Here is a 16,932-nt window from a genome sequence, read left to right as displayed (position 1 = left end):
TGACGTCACCGAGCCGGCCCCGCCCAGACCCCAATGAAAGAGAACGTGCGGCGCGGGACGCTCCCCGCCCGCCCCTCCCCCTGCACCGACCGCCAGCGGGACCAATCAGAGCCCCCCGGCGCCCCGGCCGCGGCCCTCCGCGCGGTGACGTCACAGCACCGCCCTCGGCGGCAGGGCGGCGCAGCCAATCAGCGTCCCCGCGCGCGCCCGCCCGGGCCGCGATCCCGTGTTTCCGCCCCGCCCCCTCTCTCCGCGCTCCCCCCGCTCCGAGCGCCGGCGGTGGCGGCGCAGCCCGGTCCTGTCCTGTCCGTGCGGGCGGCGGCGCCTCCCGGGGCTCGGCGACATGGAGTGCGCTGCGGCGGGGACCGAGTTCAACATCCTCCTCGCCACAGACTCCTACAAGGTGGGCACGGACAGTCGGGCGGGGAGAGAGGGGGTCACCTCTGCGGCCACCGGACCCGCCGGGGACCGCCATCCGCGGGGCGCCGAGCCAGGCCGGCCCCGCCGCCACCGGCCCCCTGCCCGCCTGGCCGGGGCTGGGAGACCCTCCGGGGCACCAGGGAGGGTACCCGGCCTCACCCGGTCCGTGCCGGGGGGACGGCGGAGGGCCGGCCGGGGCTGCCCCGTTCGCCCCCGGCAGCCCCGAGCCGCTCCCCGCGGGGTGCCCGGGGTCCCGCAGCCGGGGAGGCGGGCGGCGGGGCCAGAAAAGAAAGTGAAAGCGGGAGGGGTGGGCGCCGCCATCCCGCCGCCTCTGGGCGGGGGGCGGCCATGGCGGGCACGCGGGAGGCGGGGGCCGCCCGGCCCCGAGCATCGTCCGCCCCCCGCCCTGGCCGGGGTCGGAGGGGGCGCGCATGTCGCTGCCGCGGAGCAATCGCTCCTTCGTCCCTCCCGCTTTGCTCCACTCGCGCCGCTTTGCCTGCGGTTGTGTGCCTGGCGGTGATGCAGCGCGCTCGGGGACCCGGCTGGCGCAAAATACGTGTTTGCTAGCCCTGTGCTTAGCTCCCGGCCGCTGCGGTGTCACGTTCCCTAGGCAGGGTTCAGAGGCGAGAGTCGCACTGCACGGCCCTCCCTTCGTTTCTTGGAAATAGTGCTGCTGACAGCAGTGGCAAAGTGCAGGTGCCCTGTCCGCGCTCCGACCCGCTGGTTCCTGACCCGGCAGCTCCTGGCGTGCCAGCTCTCAGGCAGTGTGCCCGGGCCGAAATGCTGCCCCGTCGCGCCCGTGTAAACGTTCAGCCTCCGGATCCTGGGCAGAGCCAGCGTGGGACTCCCCCCGCCCGGCTGGACTCGTGTGCCCGGCCTCTCCTAGGCTGGAAGACTCAGTTCCTTCAGGAGCTGTATTGCAATGTCGACGGGGTTTTTGGTGGCCTAAACAAAACTAAAGTAACAGTCCTGGTTATCGTTGTAAAGTATTTGTTGTGTCTTAGCTCTTGGAGCGTTGGGCTGCTGGGATGAGTATTAGGGATGAGGGTACTTCTGGACAGAGAAGTTGGAAAAGCAAAACCTGTGTTGTGACCAGGTCTTGTTACTGAGTAACTACCAAAGTACAAACTTCCATTTTCTGACTTGTGGTGATATTATTATTACTATTATTTTCATTATTATTACTATACGTTACATAAAGACTAAAGAAAGTTAACAGTTCTTGTTGCTGTTCGTGGAAGGGAGTTTTGGAAGGTGGGAAGATTCTTGTAAATCTTGGAGCAGCTCAATCAGGGCACCCTGACGTTGTGACTGAGGGCTTGCAAAGCTGCTTCCATTCAGGGTGTAATCTGGCTACAGTGCTCTTTATGAGCACTAGGTTTAAGTGTTGGTTATCTAACTTATTCAGATATGGAAGATACACTTTTTTCCGTGTCTGAGACTAATCACATTAAATGCTGCAGGCCTGGGTTTAAACAGTATCTACTTAAAATCTAATTTGCACACTACTTTTTCTAAATTCTCTGGGTGCGCTTAAGGATTGCTGGTAGTGCGGCGCATTGGAGTGACGTAAAACCAGTTTGCTTCTGTTTTGTTTGCTGTTTCATAGTATAGATGACTTGGAAACATTCCAGGAATGGTAGAAATCTTAATGAGGTCAAATAAAGGCCTGAGGTGATTTTTTTTTTTTCCCAGTTTAAAACCGAATTTGGATGAGGTTTTCCGTAGCAGCTATGAACATTTTGTGTTATATTTAGAACAGTTGCCCCCTTCAAATGCTTTGTTAGGGCTATTCAAGTGGCCTTTCCATAGGCTTTTTTCTAAATCTTAGGAACTCCAGTGTCTCTGAACAATGCTTAAACAAGTAGCTGCTTTTATCTTGTTAGGTAATATGAGCAAATACCACTTATCTTCTCCCTGGATGATACTGTTGTTTCCTAATCAATGAAACACACTTAGTGAGAGCACTTTCAGTCAAATTGAGCTAAAATATCTGGTAGTTTGCAATGTCCAGCTTTTTACAGGAGTAACCAAAAACTCTTACTAGCAATTAAAACAAAAGTGAGAGTTGATTGGGGAGTTTTCCTTTTTTTTTTTTCAGATAGTTCTGGTGTATCCACAGCTGTAGCATCTATTTGTGTATGCAGAATTGTCTGTACATAACATTTAGACTGAGAAAAACCGTGGATCAGCTCAGAAATTTGCATGGTGATCCAATTGCAGTAGATGCCAGTCCATACAAACTAATGTTAGTGACAAAAATCACATAGAAGTAAACAGCCGTGAAAGAAAAAAATACTTGCAGACCATTCTGAGCCATACAACCCTAGCTTAGGCAGTTGTCCATCAGAAAAAGGTTGTGGTATCTCAGGGTCATATCTGTCACAACTTGTTAGTTTGAATACTGGCTCCAGTGTCCCAGTTCTTTATTGCTGCAGTTGGAAATTTGGGGTGAAAAGACAACTCATAACTGGTTTAGTGCCTATACAATTTCAGAAACAAAGTCATTTGGTAGGCAAAGATTTGTCTATTGAAAGCCAATCCAGCCTCCCCTCCTTCTACACTATTTTCCTGTCTGTATGTGCATCATAGGACATTTCCTCTTAAATAATAGAGATTATCAAATATTCAGTTTCAAAATTTTAAAAGTGTTTTCAAAAAACTGCTGAGTATCATGCTGATTGCTAATAAAGTGAATATTTCTAGACAGGAGTAGTTCCCAGGAGGTGAACTACTACAGGTTCCAGTACCAAGCTTCCAGTATAGACTGGAGCTTACTCAGTTGTACAATGCTCCAGGATTTTGAGGCTGGGCTTCAAATTATACAGCTTATCTCTAAACCAAATAACAAGATGAATGTTTTTACATCACTTAGATTCTTCCTGTGTACTTTGTTCCATATTCTTAAGCTTTTACAAATCCCCCAAAAGTATAATTCCTCATATATGCTGGGAATTATATGCCATCCCCTCAGAGGCTGGGCATGGGCATATGGTATGGTGTGTATGCAACATGCTGATAAGTAACAGCAGTCTTTTTAATTCTTCTGGTCATGAGACTCAAGAAATTCGTCAATGCAGTGTTATCTGGGGAACTTCATTGTCTTTATGTGCAATATAGCAATGGCATTTTTATTAGTGAAGTTTTCTGCTAATGACTTGGTATTACTGAAAAGGGGAAGTATTTGAAGTCAAAGTCCTTGTTCAGAGAAAGCTGCAAGTGAGGGGGTATCAGCAGGCTCCTTGAAAATCACTGTTTGTGCTGGATGATGTCTTAGTCTTGTGCCTATAGGAAGACACAATTTTTATAGCTACATATATATAGCTAGCTATATATAGATTATACAATACTCTATAGCAGTCCTGCTGCTCTGTCACGGTGGGGTTCTGTTTGCTCTCTGTCCTTCCCCAGTGAAAAGGTCCATGCCCCTCAGTGCCTCATTGGTCTGACATCGTTGACTCACCTCCTCTGCATTTTCTCTCTTTGATTCCCAGTGCTCTGTTTAGCCTATGTTTGTTTATTTCTGCACAGGCAAGAAATATTCCAGCATATAAGTAGTCTGAAACTGTATTGAGAGGATCAGCTTGGCAGAGCTGTGTTGTTCAGTGGGAAGACAGCTGTGAGTGGCATGGACGAGGCCTGGGTTGGATGGGTCATGAGCTGCAAGTGGGAAAAGGTTATTGACTGAATCTTGTTTGCTGGAGTAATAATAGCTTATTTTGCTTTTGCCAATGAGATCTGTTACTGTTGCTTGGCATGTTTCGTAATTAAGCTGATAGCTATAATAAGCTGCCATGCAATTACCTCTTAGGAGGAGCTGACTCGCTATCTAGACTGTAAATGAGATCTGTTTCAGAATTAAATTCTTTCTGGATGCTTCAAGGAAACCCAAAATATATGTTTTAACTTTGTATGCCTTACATGTTGAATTTTAAGTATTTGTCACTTCCAATGACTTCTTTTACTCTGCATAGATGTAGGAGAGCACTGACTTCTGAAGCACTTCACGTGAGTGTATGTTTATTCTAGGCTCTGACAGCCTGTATATTCTTTATTTAGAAGGATGGAGGTATGTGAGGAAGAGACATGAGTACTCTTTAGCCTACTGGTTTTGACTAGTACTTAGTGACTGCAAAATATTCTTTACGGGAGCCCATATATTTTTTTTTTCCTTAATTAAAACCTTGTGGTGGGAGTGTGAATGCGTTCTCTTATCTCCTGTAATTCTGCCAGTGGAAAAGCATCTGAAACTTTTGGCTTGACACTCCTTGTAAGACGCAATCCTCATGCTCTCTACGTTCATTATCTTCCAAGTTTTGATTTGCAGTCACATGGTCCTGTTACAAACCCCAAGACATCATCACTTGAAAGGAGCACTGCAACTGTACAGTATTCAGACAAAGTTGAAATTTATGAGAAGCAACCACTTCTAGAATCATTGCAGCTTTCATTGTTGGAAAGGTAAATGTTTTTCCTTTTTCATTAAGGAGCAGGAAACTTACAGCAGCATGTGCAGTAGTACAGCTGACTAGTCACAAATGTGTAAACAGTAAACATAAGGCATTTTGTCATCACTTTTATGATAATCTTAGATGCAAAACTCCTGGTTTTGACTAAGGTAGAGTTAAATTTTCTTCCTAGTAGCTGGTATGAGGCTATGTTTTGGATTTGTGCTGAAAACAATGCTGGTAATTCAGGGATATTTTTGATTTTGCTGAGCAGTACTTGCACAAGGTCAAGGCCTTTTTCTGCCACACACAGCATCCCACCAGCAAGGAGACTGGGGGTGCACAAGGAGGTGGGAGAGGACACCAGGACAGGTGACCCAAGGGATATTCCATACCACATGACATCATGCTTAGTGTATAAAGCTGGGGGAAGAAGGAGGAAAGGAGGGAACATTTGGAATAGTGGCATTTGTCTTCCCCAGTAACTGCTCTATGGGCTGGAGCCCTGCTTTTCTGGGAATGCCTGAACACCTGCCTGCCCATGGGAAGTGATGAATGAATTCCCTGTTATGCTTTGCTTATGTGCAGAGAAGTTTTGCTTTCCCTCTTAAATGTCTTTATCCCAGCCCATTGGTTTTCCCCTTTTACCTTTCTGATTCTCTCCCATATCCCACTGGGAGGAGTGAGTGAGTGGCAGTCAGGGCTTGGTTGCCACTTGGGGTTAAACCACAACAAAACCCATGAAAATCTTTAGTGGTAAAGTAATCTATTGCAAAATGTAGCTGTTTTTAAGCATTGTATTTTCTCTGAGAGATTTAGACTACATTCAGTTCTAGTGCTTACACTTGATCTTGTGTTTTAAATGAATGTGAACCCGGTAATATATAGCATCTCAACTGATAATGTGCAGCTTCCATAGGAATTCAGTTGCTTGCATATGATTTTCTTATTTTTCATAGTACTGACTGATCTCTTAACTTCTTTTTTTCTCTTGCCTCTGATCCTCTTATTTTTCAATGCATATAGAAAGAATATGAGAATAAAACTCAAATACAGAGACATTATAAGTGGTACAAGGTCATCATTCAGTCATAACCTTCATTAGCTTATCTCTCTCATCTCATAAAAGCAGATATCTCCCAATATTCTCACTTTGATTCTTAAACATTGTCTCAATCTTATGCATTTTAATAAGGGGTCTAGAGTCTCCCTAAGGCTTTTTTTTCCTATGTTAATCTGAAGCTCGTATAATCAAAATAGTGATTATATATAATATATATAGTGATTATATATATAATATATATTTAATAGTGATAGATTTTTTTTTTTTTTAAACTCACTTAAAAATGTCTTGCTCTTTACCTGCTGTTGTTGGATGCCCTTTCTCTTGAGTTATTAAACATAGATTCTTCTGACATTTCCTCTCTTGTTTAAATAAACTTATCATTTAACCATACTGGCCTTTGGTTTGGTTTTCATTTCCACTGTTATGGTGTGCATTCCTTCCATGATTGCTTTTAATGCTACCAAAGCATCCCTGTTTAATATAACTGTTAGTCACAGTTGTGTTGGGTTTTTTCCTGAAGAGGGTCACAATGCCTTTTAACTGCTGTTAGTTATCTCAGTGAGGTGTATCTGATAGAGCAGTCCCTTTGCTCCTAAGTCCTGGTTCATCTCCTTAGTGTTGCTAATAACGTTACTTTCCATGTAGGTTGTTGGCAAACTTTGCTTTTAGCTATTCCCTTGGCTAAATCTCCTAAAGGTTTAGGTAAAGCAGTATTTCATACCATGACCTCTTTCCACAATGTTCGCAAATAATATGTAATACTACAATTCATGGCGGTCTTGGGGTGCTTTGCAGAAGTCTCCCCAGCGTAAATACCAGCAGTACCAGTTCACTAAAATTGTCTAACTCAGTAAGGTGTACTGGGGGGTGAGGATCCCCCGAATATATCTTGCAGATCAAGGCTTGGAGTAGAGTGACCAAGCCTGTGCTTCAGGCACTCATGGTGCAGACCTACAGGGGCCCAGGCCATGCTACTTCTGGCTTCCCTGCCACCTGTCCCTCTGACTCTTCGTGGTTGTGGCTGTGTGGCACCATGGGATCGGTGACCAGGTTGTTCTGTACCCATTTTGTACTAGGGATTTTTCAAAATAGCTCCAGAAATTTCAAATACTGTCTTACTTGAACTGGCATCCTCTTGATCACATGAGAGTTACAGTACAAGCAAGATCCTGCTGGGTAAATGTTTGGGGGTTTGCTTTCTTCACAGTAGACAGTGGAAGTTCTGATGGTTCATGTTGGCATCTGACCTAAGTGAGTATCAGGAATTACCACCAATGAAGATTTTGGCCACACCTGATTTCTCATGTCCCATCTGTTTTTCCCATGTTTTCAAATGGTTGAATTATATAGGCTTAAATAACTTTAAAGTAAATACATTGCAATATCTTGTACAACAAAGCTTGTAGATGATAAGAATATTTATATTTTTATGTCAAAAATCTCATCTAGCTTAGAAAAATGCAGTTTTTACCTCAGTCATCCCTATTTTATGATGAATACCTGTTAATTCCTTTTTCTTAAAATTTAACTCTTAATGTTTGGGGTGGTTTTTTTGATAGATGATCTTAATGCAATTTGTGCTTCATTCTTTTTTCCTCAAAATACTTGATTTACTTAAATGGATGTAGTCCTTGTGGAAATAGTCTTAGTTCAGAATATGCCTTTATTTACATTCAATTTAATAAGGAGCTATCACAACTGTAATAAAAATGCTCTATTTCAGTCATAGTACATAATCTTGTAGGTAGTAGTTCCAAGGCTGTTTGTCATATGTGTTATAGACTAAACCTAAACCTGAGCCTTTGAACTAAACATCAAAAGGCCTTTGAAGATACTTGGGAGAGTTGCTTTCTTGTAAGGGTCTCTTAATCCCAGGAGAGGCTTTTGTTTCCATTTCTGTGTGTTGGTTAGGGGTTTTTTTCTTCCTGAAGAGAAGGAGTTTCCGATTGACTTTATAGTCACTCCTACTCATCAAGAGTTCGTCTGTACAAGTCCTGCTTCTGTCATCCCCTAACTGAAAGCACAGAGTTATCAATAATGTGTCAATGTCTAGGTCACATAAAATTTAATTTCAAATATTGTACATTTCCTCTGGTTGTTCTTTCTACTCTCCTTCGGGATACAGAAGGATGCAAGTCTTCAACTGGCAAGAAGGAAAGATCAACAAGAGGCATTATTTGAAGCATAGTTTTCATCATCCAAGTGCCTTATAGCATTGTGTCGGTTTTTTTCTTGTTGCTTTGTTTTGTTTTGAATGGCATTCTTTGTGTCGTCTGTGACCTGTTCCCACTCCTAGACCTTGATCTTTTTTCACACTGTTTTCTACCACCAAGCATTTCACTACATGCCAAACCTCCTGACCACCAGTATGGCAGATGGGTATTATTTCCCCATGTCGTAGGAGCCCAGAAATGACAGCTAATACAATCAGCTGCTGTGACATTTTGTGGGCAGATGTTCCTGATAAGTATGGTGCCCTGTCTGAGGGCTTGGGAGCAAAACGGATGGCCAGATAACTCAGCAGGGGCTGTGGGTCTTGTGTTTCACTTCTCACACACCTGTACAACACAGAATCAAAAGAGTAGTTTGGGTTGAAAGGGACCTTCAAAGGCCATCTAGTCCAGCCCCTCTGCAGTGAGCAAGGGCATCTTCAACTAGATCAGTTTGGTCAGAGCACCATTGATCTTGGGTGTTTCCAGGGATGGGTCATTTATCACCTCTCTGGGCAACCTGCTCCAGTGTTTCACTACCTTCATCATAAAAGAAAATTAATATATCTAGTCTGAATCTACTCTCCTTTTGTTTAAAACCATCACTGCTTGTCTTGTTACAACTGTTTAGCTACAGGCCCTGCTAAAAAGTGTGTCCACATCTTTTTTATAAGCCCTTTCAAATAGCCAGTGGTTTGTAAGTGTGGTACTTTTAAGATTGTGATTGTGCTTTTAAATATTGAGTAATATTTAGAAGGATGTCTCAGCTTTGTAGATAAAACTAACAGCTTTGTGGAATGTCAAAAGAAGTATCTTTAAAATTACAGATGTAAGGTTTGCACAGATGTAAATATTTTAATTGCCAGGGATGTGTATTTTCACTGTTTAAATAGATTTTAATGTGTGAAGAATATAATTGAATACTATGTATGTGACTTGCAAAGTTAGTTCCTTATCTCCTTCAAGTACTTAAAGCAATTAAATCAATAAAATGAAATTTCTGTCAAACACAAAATTTTCATGTAGGTTTGAAATCCTAGAAGTAGCTATTTTCTGGACACTAGTTAGTATGTATTTTCAGGTTAAGATCTAATCTTATGTCAGAAAAGATAGCTAAACCTGTGATGCAATGTTTGAGAAACTTGAGTGAGGTTGTTTTAGGTTGAAACTGTCAGCAAGGTAAGTCAGGAGGAGCTGTGTCCCCAGGTATGCTGTATAAATGATAAATCTGTTAGCATTTCAGCCTGATTTCAGCTCTTAAGTTTTGGTTTGTAGCCAGAGCACTGTGCTTTGTGATCATGCTTCAAAGCAGAGCTAGAATAGGAAATTCCTAAAGAAATGTACTTAAATGCAGTAAGAAATGGTGACACCAACTCAGTGGGTGCACTGTGCGCCCTGAGCGAATTTGGGCCTGTAGCCATTTTGACGGAGAGAAACATATAGCGGGAGGAGATGCCTTTGAACTGCCAAAGTCGAGTATATTTTCAAGATGTGAGCTGAAGACATTTTCATAAATTTTCATTATAATATAGTAACTTACCCATAGTTGGTAAGTTGTATAATTGAACTTTTAAAAAGAAACCGGAGTATCCTATTTTGTGCAGATACAGTTTTCATTGTTTGGTTTGAACTGTTGTGATGGGAACAGCAGCATTGCTTTGGTTTGCTCTCAAGCTCGCCACAAGGAATTGAGATACTCATTTGGAGAATTGGTCCTGGGACATCTGTGTACACTTGCAGCTGCTGGGCTCTGTGTTGAGCCTTTGCTCTGAATTCACAAACTGAAAAGTTCCGTCCCAGTTGTAAAACGAAGCAAAATTTTTCATGAAGTTGCTGGAATTTACCTTGGTGGCACCAGTGGGAAGGAAGGAGTTCCCACTCTCTGTGTCTTTACAGTGTATGAGCATTCTAAGGATTTGTTACAGGATCTTTTTCTTTGAGTGTATTTATTACAATTTCTTGTAAAGGGTTTGTATATGTGTGTGTTCATATACCACTAGTTAAAAAGACATGTCAAATGGGGCCTATTTTTGTCTGCTCCATAGTAAAAAAGAGAGGATGGTGTGTGTGTGTTTTCTTTTTTACAGGGTTTTTTTTTCATTTAAATGTGATGATATGCAGAGAGTTTTCTGTGAGCTGGCAGTGGGATGTACTTGGAATTCTGCATAGAGCTAGGAAAGGACATGTTATAATTTGTGAAGCAAGACATTTATTAATAGCTAGAAGTAAATCTAAAAGCCAGCTTTTGTCTTTGGGTCTAACATTGCTACTCTTAAACATCCTGCTTTTGAGTGGCTGTGGAATTGTAACAGAATGGGTTTGTGCTCCATTAAATGCCTGTGATGCCATGCTTTGTTTGAAGTCAGGGCTGAAAATGTGCAATGACAAGCTTGGGTTTGATTTGATGGGCCTTGTAAACATCATACAAGCAAAGACAATAGGATGATCTTTAAATTGACCTTTCTTGAATGTTTCCTTGCAGCATTGGAAACACAACCATTACAGCCTTGTTCTGGTACAGGAGAACCAAAAAATTCAATTGAGTAGTTCATTGTCCAAACAGAGTGAAATACTAAATTTAAGTGACATTTGAGAGGAGAAGGAAAACTGTCATTTTAAAATCCTTTAATGTAGAGTTTTAGGAATACAGGGAGGGCAACCTTCAAATATTTTTCTTTGAGAATCTCAGGAATATATTTAAAAAATCAGGACAAGAATGGAGAAGTGGCAAAACTATCCCTTTTCCAATTCTTTGTGGTATTAGAAACAGAAATGTTAAGGGTTATTTGGAGTAAGTAATGGCAAGAAATGTATAATGAATTCATGCTCTAACCTGTATGGGAGTTTGAAAAAAATTCAGACATGAGTTTCACACCATTTGAGTTTTTTTCTGATGTATGATGTTGCTTTCTCAGCTGTAGGAACAGTTTTTCCATATGGAATGTATAGACTTGTTCAGAGACTTCTCATCATAATTTAAGAAAACTCTTGATACCTGCAACTTTGAAGATGCCTTACCTTGATTTGTATATTCTGTAATTTAAACATTGATAGTACGGAGTTTCTGTCATTGTGTATTCTTTTTGTTTAATATGGAATTAAGGATTTTGCATGGAGTTTGCTTTTTACACATTAGGAGATGAAATTTTGTAGGTTTAAGGTTTTAAGTGTTTAGAGTGTACTTGTTTCAAATGCTGTTACTGCTCAAAGTAAATTTCTGGGTAGGTTTTACTATCAGGAACTCTGAAAAGCTGTAATAGTTGAAATCAGTATAACATTTTGTGTTTTGTGACCAGTTTTCATGTAATACAGGCAGCAACTTCTCATGCTTCCTTTGCGTTGAATGTGAACTTCTTCAAATTTGGAAAAAAAGTCTGTCTAGCAAACTTTGTAGGGAGGTACAAATCTCAGGTAGATTTTAGCAGCATTACTGGCAGTAAGAGGTTTGTGAGCTGGTTTTGCTGTAACCGGGGCTTGAGAGACCCATTCTGCTCACGGGGAATGGGACACTTGAGTAAAGGCCATTGCCAATGCCTTCTTCAGTCTGGGTGGCTTTTATCTGAGCTGTGGGATGGTGGCCTTCAAAACTTCAATCAAATACAAGTAGGCATTTGGTTGTGACATGGAATCTTGTGCTTCCTGTAGCTATTAGGCTTGGCCAAAGTGTGGTAGAACAAAAATTGTCCTGGCACATTGGTGTTCAGTGCTGCTCTTGAAATCCTCACCAGTGCCTTTCCCAGTTAATCAAAGCGAAATCATCAGGGAAGGGGGAGATTAATCTTGGGGAAGAAGACTTGAAAAATAAACAAAGAATAACAGAGGGAAGACAGTCTTTTGAACTTAAAATTGAGGGATGTTAAAAACTTGGAAATTCCCTAAATACTTGTGTAGAATGTGAATGGATAAATAATCACAGTTCAGAAGAGCTGGGAGTTACTTTTAAGCTTTAATGTACAAATATGATTCCTCTTGTGCTTTGTAGTGATGTTTTGAGTTCTTACTGAAATTTTTCTTGATGTAGGTTACACACTACAAGCAATATCCACCTAACACAAGCAAAGTATATTCCTACTTTGAATGTCGTGAAAAGAAGACTGAAAATTCCAAATTAAAGAAAGTGAAATACGAAGAAACAGTTTTTTATGGCTTGCAGTACATTCTGAATAAATATTTAAAAGGTAACTGTCTCAAATTCCAGACCTTTTCTCTAATTAAATACCTATTTCTCAAGCTTGTAGTCTTATAGTTGAAAAAATTCCAGGTTATTCTGATATACCACAAGTAGTGACATGCATAATATCTTATTTATGTGATTGTGAAGAAAGTTGTCCACCCTTATGAATTGGTATTGGCTTCTTAATCCAGACACCTCTCTACTATATTTATTTATGCCAATGGTGTGTTAAAAATGAAAATGTGTTCATGTCCCAGCTTCAGTGGCAGGATTGAAACAAATTGGAAAGAGACCAAAACTGTGCATATAGAGTCACAAGCAGAAGATTTGATGGAAAACACATTATGCATTTTGAACATTAACTTCAGTTCTGTATTTGTTGGTTTGTTTTCTGTGTAAACCAATAATAGTTTTGAATTTCCTTAAATTAAATGTTAATTTTTCTTAAATTTTGGACGGCTCTCGGCTTAGATTATTGAGTATGGTAGCTACATGTGAAAGTGGCTTTTATACTAATAATTTTAAGAGAATATCTGACAATTCCTTGGTGCTGTTCAAGATCTTTTTTGCCTTATGTACAGATATCACCTGTTCTGACCTGAGTGCATGTTGTCTTCTGTCAGGCTTTAAAGGAAAACTTTAGTCATACGTCTTACATGTCTTTGTCTTGATCTAATAAACATCTCTGCCAATTCCACCGCAGACTGAAATTCCATTATAATCAAAACACTTTATAATTTTGGTTCTTTTGTCTTTAGCAAGCTGAGGGTTGTTCTCTAAGGGAGATGACTGGCCCAACAGCAGTTACTGTGCTTATTCAAATAACATGGTTTGTCTGCTGGTTCCTATCACAAAGTGGTCAGTCAGAGGCTGGTTGCAAAGTCTCTCCATGGGGATTCTCCCTAGAATGGCATAGCTTAACCCTTGTGCTAGATATGTCCTTGCTGCATGTGCCAACTTGCACAATCAGCACATTCCTTTAGGAAAAACACTGCTGTTAAACCTCTTGACTGGTTTTTGACCATCATAAAAGTAATGATCTCAAATTTTTCCTGAGTCACCTGCAAACCACAAGTGTATTTTACCCTCATGGGTTCTTGAGCGTTCTAATCTATATAATAAATGAAAGTAAAGTTTGGTTTAAACATTCTGCATTTGACATTTTCTTCATATCTTTGTTGAAGGCAAAGTTAACTTTGTTGTGCCTGAACCTTTTTGTTACTTATTTTATCAGTTGATGAATATTGCAAGTTTCTAAGCTTTAATCTCTTTCTGAAACTCCAGGTAAAGTGGTGACCAAAGAGAAAATCAAGGAAGCCAAAGAAGTATATAGGGAGCATTTTCAAGATGATGTCTTCAATGAAAAAGGATGGAACTATATTCTAGAGGTAAAAAAAAAAGTGAAAATAGTTGGGAGATCATTGTGAAGGATTTCTGAATCAACTGTAGAAAAAATATGACATCTTCTCCTTTTAATCTTGATAGTAAAGACTGGATAAATTTAGCTTTTCATGTTTAGTGTACAGGGAGTAGCAGCTGTCAAAGAATAATCATATAATTGTAATTCCTTAGAAAAGTAATTTTCATCCTTTCAGATGCAAAATGCGGCTTTGCAGGTAATAAGGATTTATGGCTGCCTTCAGCCAGCTCCTGTGAGTGGAGGCTTGTTGGCAGGTCTCCATGTGTGATACAGCACTCAGTGGTTGGTTGCCTGCATCATTTATATTTCTTTAATCATTAAAATTTTTACTCTAATGCAGAAAGCATTATAACTTCTTGGGTGTATAAATAGTTCCAGAAAATACACATTTTGTTCAGTTTTTTTGTAAATTTTTCAGAGATATGAATGTTGAGCTTTATTATAAAATACAAGGCTTGAGCACTTCTGACATACAAAACCTTTCAAGTTAAATCTTTTCACAATTATCCTTTTCCCCCTTTTGTTTAAAGAAGTATTAGACTTCAAGTAATTGCAAACATCTCTTCTCTGTAAAAGCAGCAGATTCAGACTAATGACATTCATCAGAGCTGTACTAATCTCTGCATATTAATTAAATGCTAAGTTTCATTGTGGGTTCTGGTGAGTATTTTTGGCGTTTGAAAGCCCTTTTTTTAGTCCTTTACATTTATATTTCCCTGGATACCCTAATTGTATGTACTTTTATGGTGGCATCTGTTTATTAGTATATCTGGATGCCATCCTGCCACTGGGGTGGACCATAGGTGTGCAAGAGAAGAGTGAATTTCAGCTAAATGTTGCAAATGGCATCAAGGTAAACAAGCCCACAGTTTTCTAAGAGAGAGTTATGGAGAGGTTTGCGGAGGACTTGCATCCAGTTCAAGTAACTGCAAATGTGAATTCAATCCATATTTGTGTTTAAACTACATTATACATTGTGAGCTGCTTTCATCTGTGTTGAAGTAAGCTTGATCCCTCTTTGGATAAACAGAATTATTAATTTTTGATGTTGTATGTCTGTCCTCACTGAGTTGTAATGTGGTTTGATTAAGTCCATTCAACTTTTGGTCTAGTCAAGATAAGCATTCCTGCATACCCTCTGGGTACATTCATTCCTTTGTCAGGTTTTCTTATCCTAATTGTGTGTGTGTATGTGTATATATATATATACATACATACACACACACATATATAAATACACAAAACCCAAACATGATTTTCATCTGATATACTCATCATTTTGATCTCATATGCTGGTGGCTCTCAAACTGGAATTGTATGTCCTCTTTGAGTCTTTGTGTGCCCTTTGTGCACAGAGTCCCTGCTTCTGCTCACTGAATTCCAGTGTATGTTCACATGTCTCAGGTGTGGTAGGTGAAGTGGAGGGTGCAGTGGCTGTGTGAGTGAAGTGCCAGGATGAATTTGAAATGTAATGTATCAGTTTGTACTGAGAGTAAATGAATGGATAAATACTGATAGGGTGAAGGGTTGAAAGAAAGGAATGGATTTCCTGGAGAGCAATGGGCTAGTGTAAAGGCTGGAAGCTGGCAGGAATAGATGATGAATGATAGAGATGTAGGCCCTGAACTGTAGAAGTCAAGTTTAAACAAAGTTTTTGTGAAGGGATATAATACAGAGCCATGGCATGATCTTACTACTTTTTTCCATGGACAAAATCAACACCTACAGCAATTTTGAAATCTGTTTGTGTGTTTTCACTTAACTATACTTTTGCCTTTATTGAATCATTAATAAATTATTTTGAGCTTTTTTGAGGGCTTTGTTGTTTTTAGTTAATCTATATATCTCCAAATCTGGAGACCCTGTGTGCTGTATAAACACAATTTGCTTCAGGTCATTACATTATTGAATAAACTTTTAAACTGTAAGGTAGATGATATTTCTGATGTCTGTTGTGTACTGGAGAATATGTTTTGATGCTACTTATGAATCTGTAATTTTTCTGAATTGATGTTATTTTTGTTGCCTTTAACAGGATATCTCATAGGAAACTTTCTGTCAAAATATATTACCATCCAAAACATTTTCAGTATTGCCAGTACAGCTTGCAGAGCTCCTTCAGACAGTTATAATTACTCTTGTAGAGTTGCTTTTTGCAGGTTACTCTTTTTCAAAAGGCATATTTCACACAATCTTTAGTCCTTTGGGGATAAAGGACTGACAAGAGAGTGACATTCCAATATGAGACTTCATGTTTAGAGAGTAATTGAGATGAAAATATTCTCTAAAATAGTTATTAAATGAATCCTGCTGTAATAACTGAACAAAGTACACATCTTTACTAAGCAAAACTAGTGGATTTTTTAAAGGTCTGGATAGTAGCTAAACTTTTTTTAGCTTACTGCATGTGAAAGCATTGAAGAAAATGAGTAGTAAATATTTCTTCTTCTGTGGGTAGAACTTATGTATTTTTATAGAATGCTTAAGCTTTCCTGGCTCAATTTGCCCAGTGAATGCAACTAATAACCATCATTTGTTTTGATAAAGAGACTGGTTTTTAAGTTATGGGATTTTTGTCCTATTTTGATAAATACGGATTTTTTCATTTATTTGGACTGGTGAGTTTATTTTTAGAGTTGAAAGAAATTAAGAAGAGAAAAGCTTTTATTTACTCATAGTCTTTTATCCATTGCAGTTAAATAAAAGGGCTGTAGGTCCTAATCTTTCCTGTTGTCTAACAATATTAGTGTTTCTTACACAGAAATACGATGGCCATCTTCCCATAGAAATAAAGGCTGTTCCTGAGGGCTCTGTGATTCCCAGAGGAAATGTTCTTTTCACAGTAGAAAACACAGATCCAGAATGCTACTGGCTCACAAATTGGATTGAGGTAAGTTTTGGAAATTTAACATGTTTTTTTAAAGTAAGTATTAATGCACTTAAATTAAAGGTTGGATCCTTTATAGTTTTAAGGGAAATCTCTGGCAACTTTCATTTTCTGCTTTAATTCTTTTCTGGAATTGTCTTACACAAACCTTTTTCCTCTACCTGGCAAGAGATCATAATAATTGCACAGGAAATTCACAGCAGTACTTTTATCCATTAAAAAGAAGGATGGGGAGAACTGTGTGTATCACTAGTTTGCTGGTGATACCTCCTGAGAAGGTCAATACCTTGCCTACCTTATAAAAGCT

At 40.2% G+C, this 16,932-nt stretch overlaps 1 protein-coding gene across 2 annotated transcripts in view; it reads left to right on the top strand.

Annotated features, from left to right (window-relative positions):
* The first annotated feature begins 239 nt into the window (after positions 1-239).
* NAMPT (nicotinamide phosphoribosyltransferase) overlaps positions 240-16,932 on the top strand; it is a 30,914-nt gene continuing 14,221 nt past the window's right edge. The window contains exons 1-4 of one of the 2 annotated variants that reach the window (XM_058862437.1): positions 240-403; positions 12,166-12,322; positions 13,603-13,706; positions 16,500-16,628. In XM_058862437.1, coding sequence (XP_058718420.1) covers positions 344-403; positions 12,166-12,322; positions 13,603-13,706; positions 16,500-16,628 — 450 coding nt within the window. In that variant the 5' untranslated portion in view covers positions 240-343. The remainder of the gene's footprint in view (positions 404-12,165; positions 12,323-13,602; positions 13,707-16,499; positions 16,629-16,932) is intronic. The other variant, XM_058862438.1, reaches the window with a different exon arrangement.

Source organism: Poecile atricapillus, chromosome W (assembly GCF_030490865.1).
Source record: "Poecile atricapillus isolate bPoeAtr1 chromosome W, bPoeAtr1.hap1, whole genome shotgun sequence".
NCBI classification, from domain to species: domain Eukaryota; kingdom Metazoa; phylum Chordata; class Aves; order Passeriformes; family Paridae; genus Poecile; species Poecile atricapillus.
The sequence above is the reverse complement of the archived record's forward strand: the minus strand, read 5'-3'. Positions and strand labels throughout refer to the sequence as shown.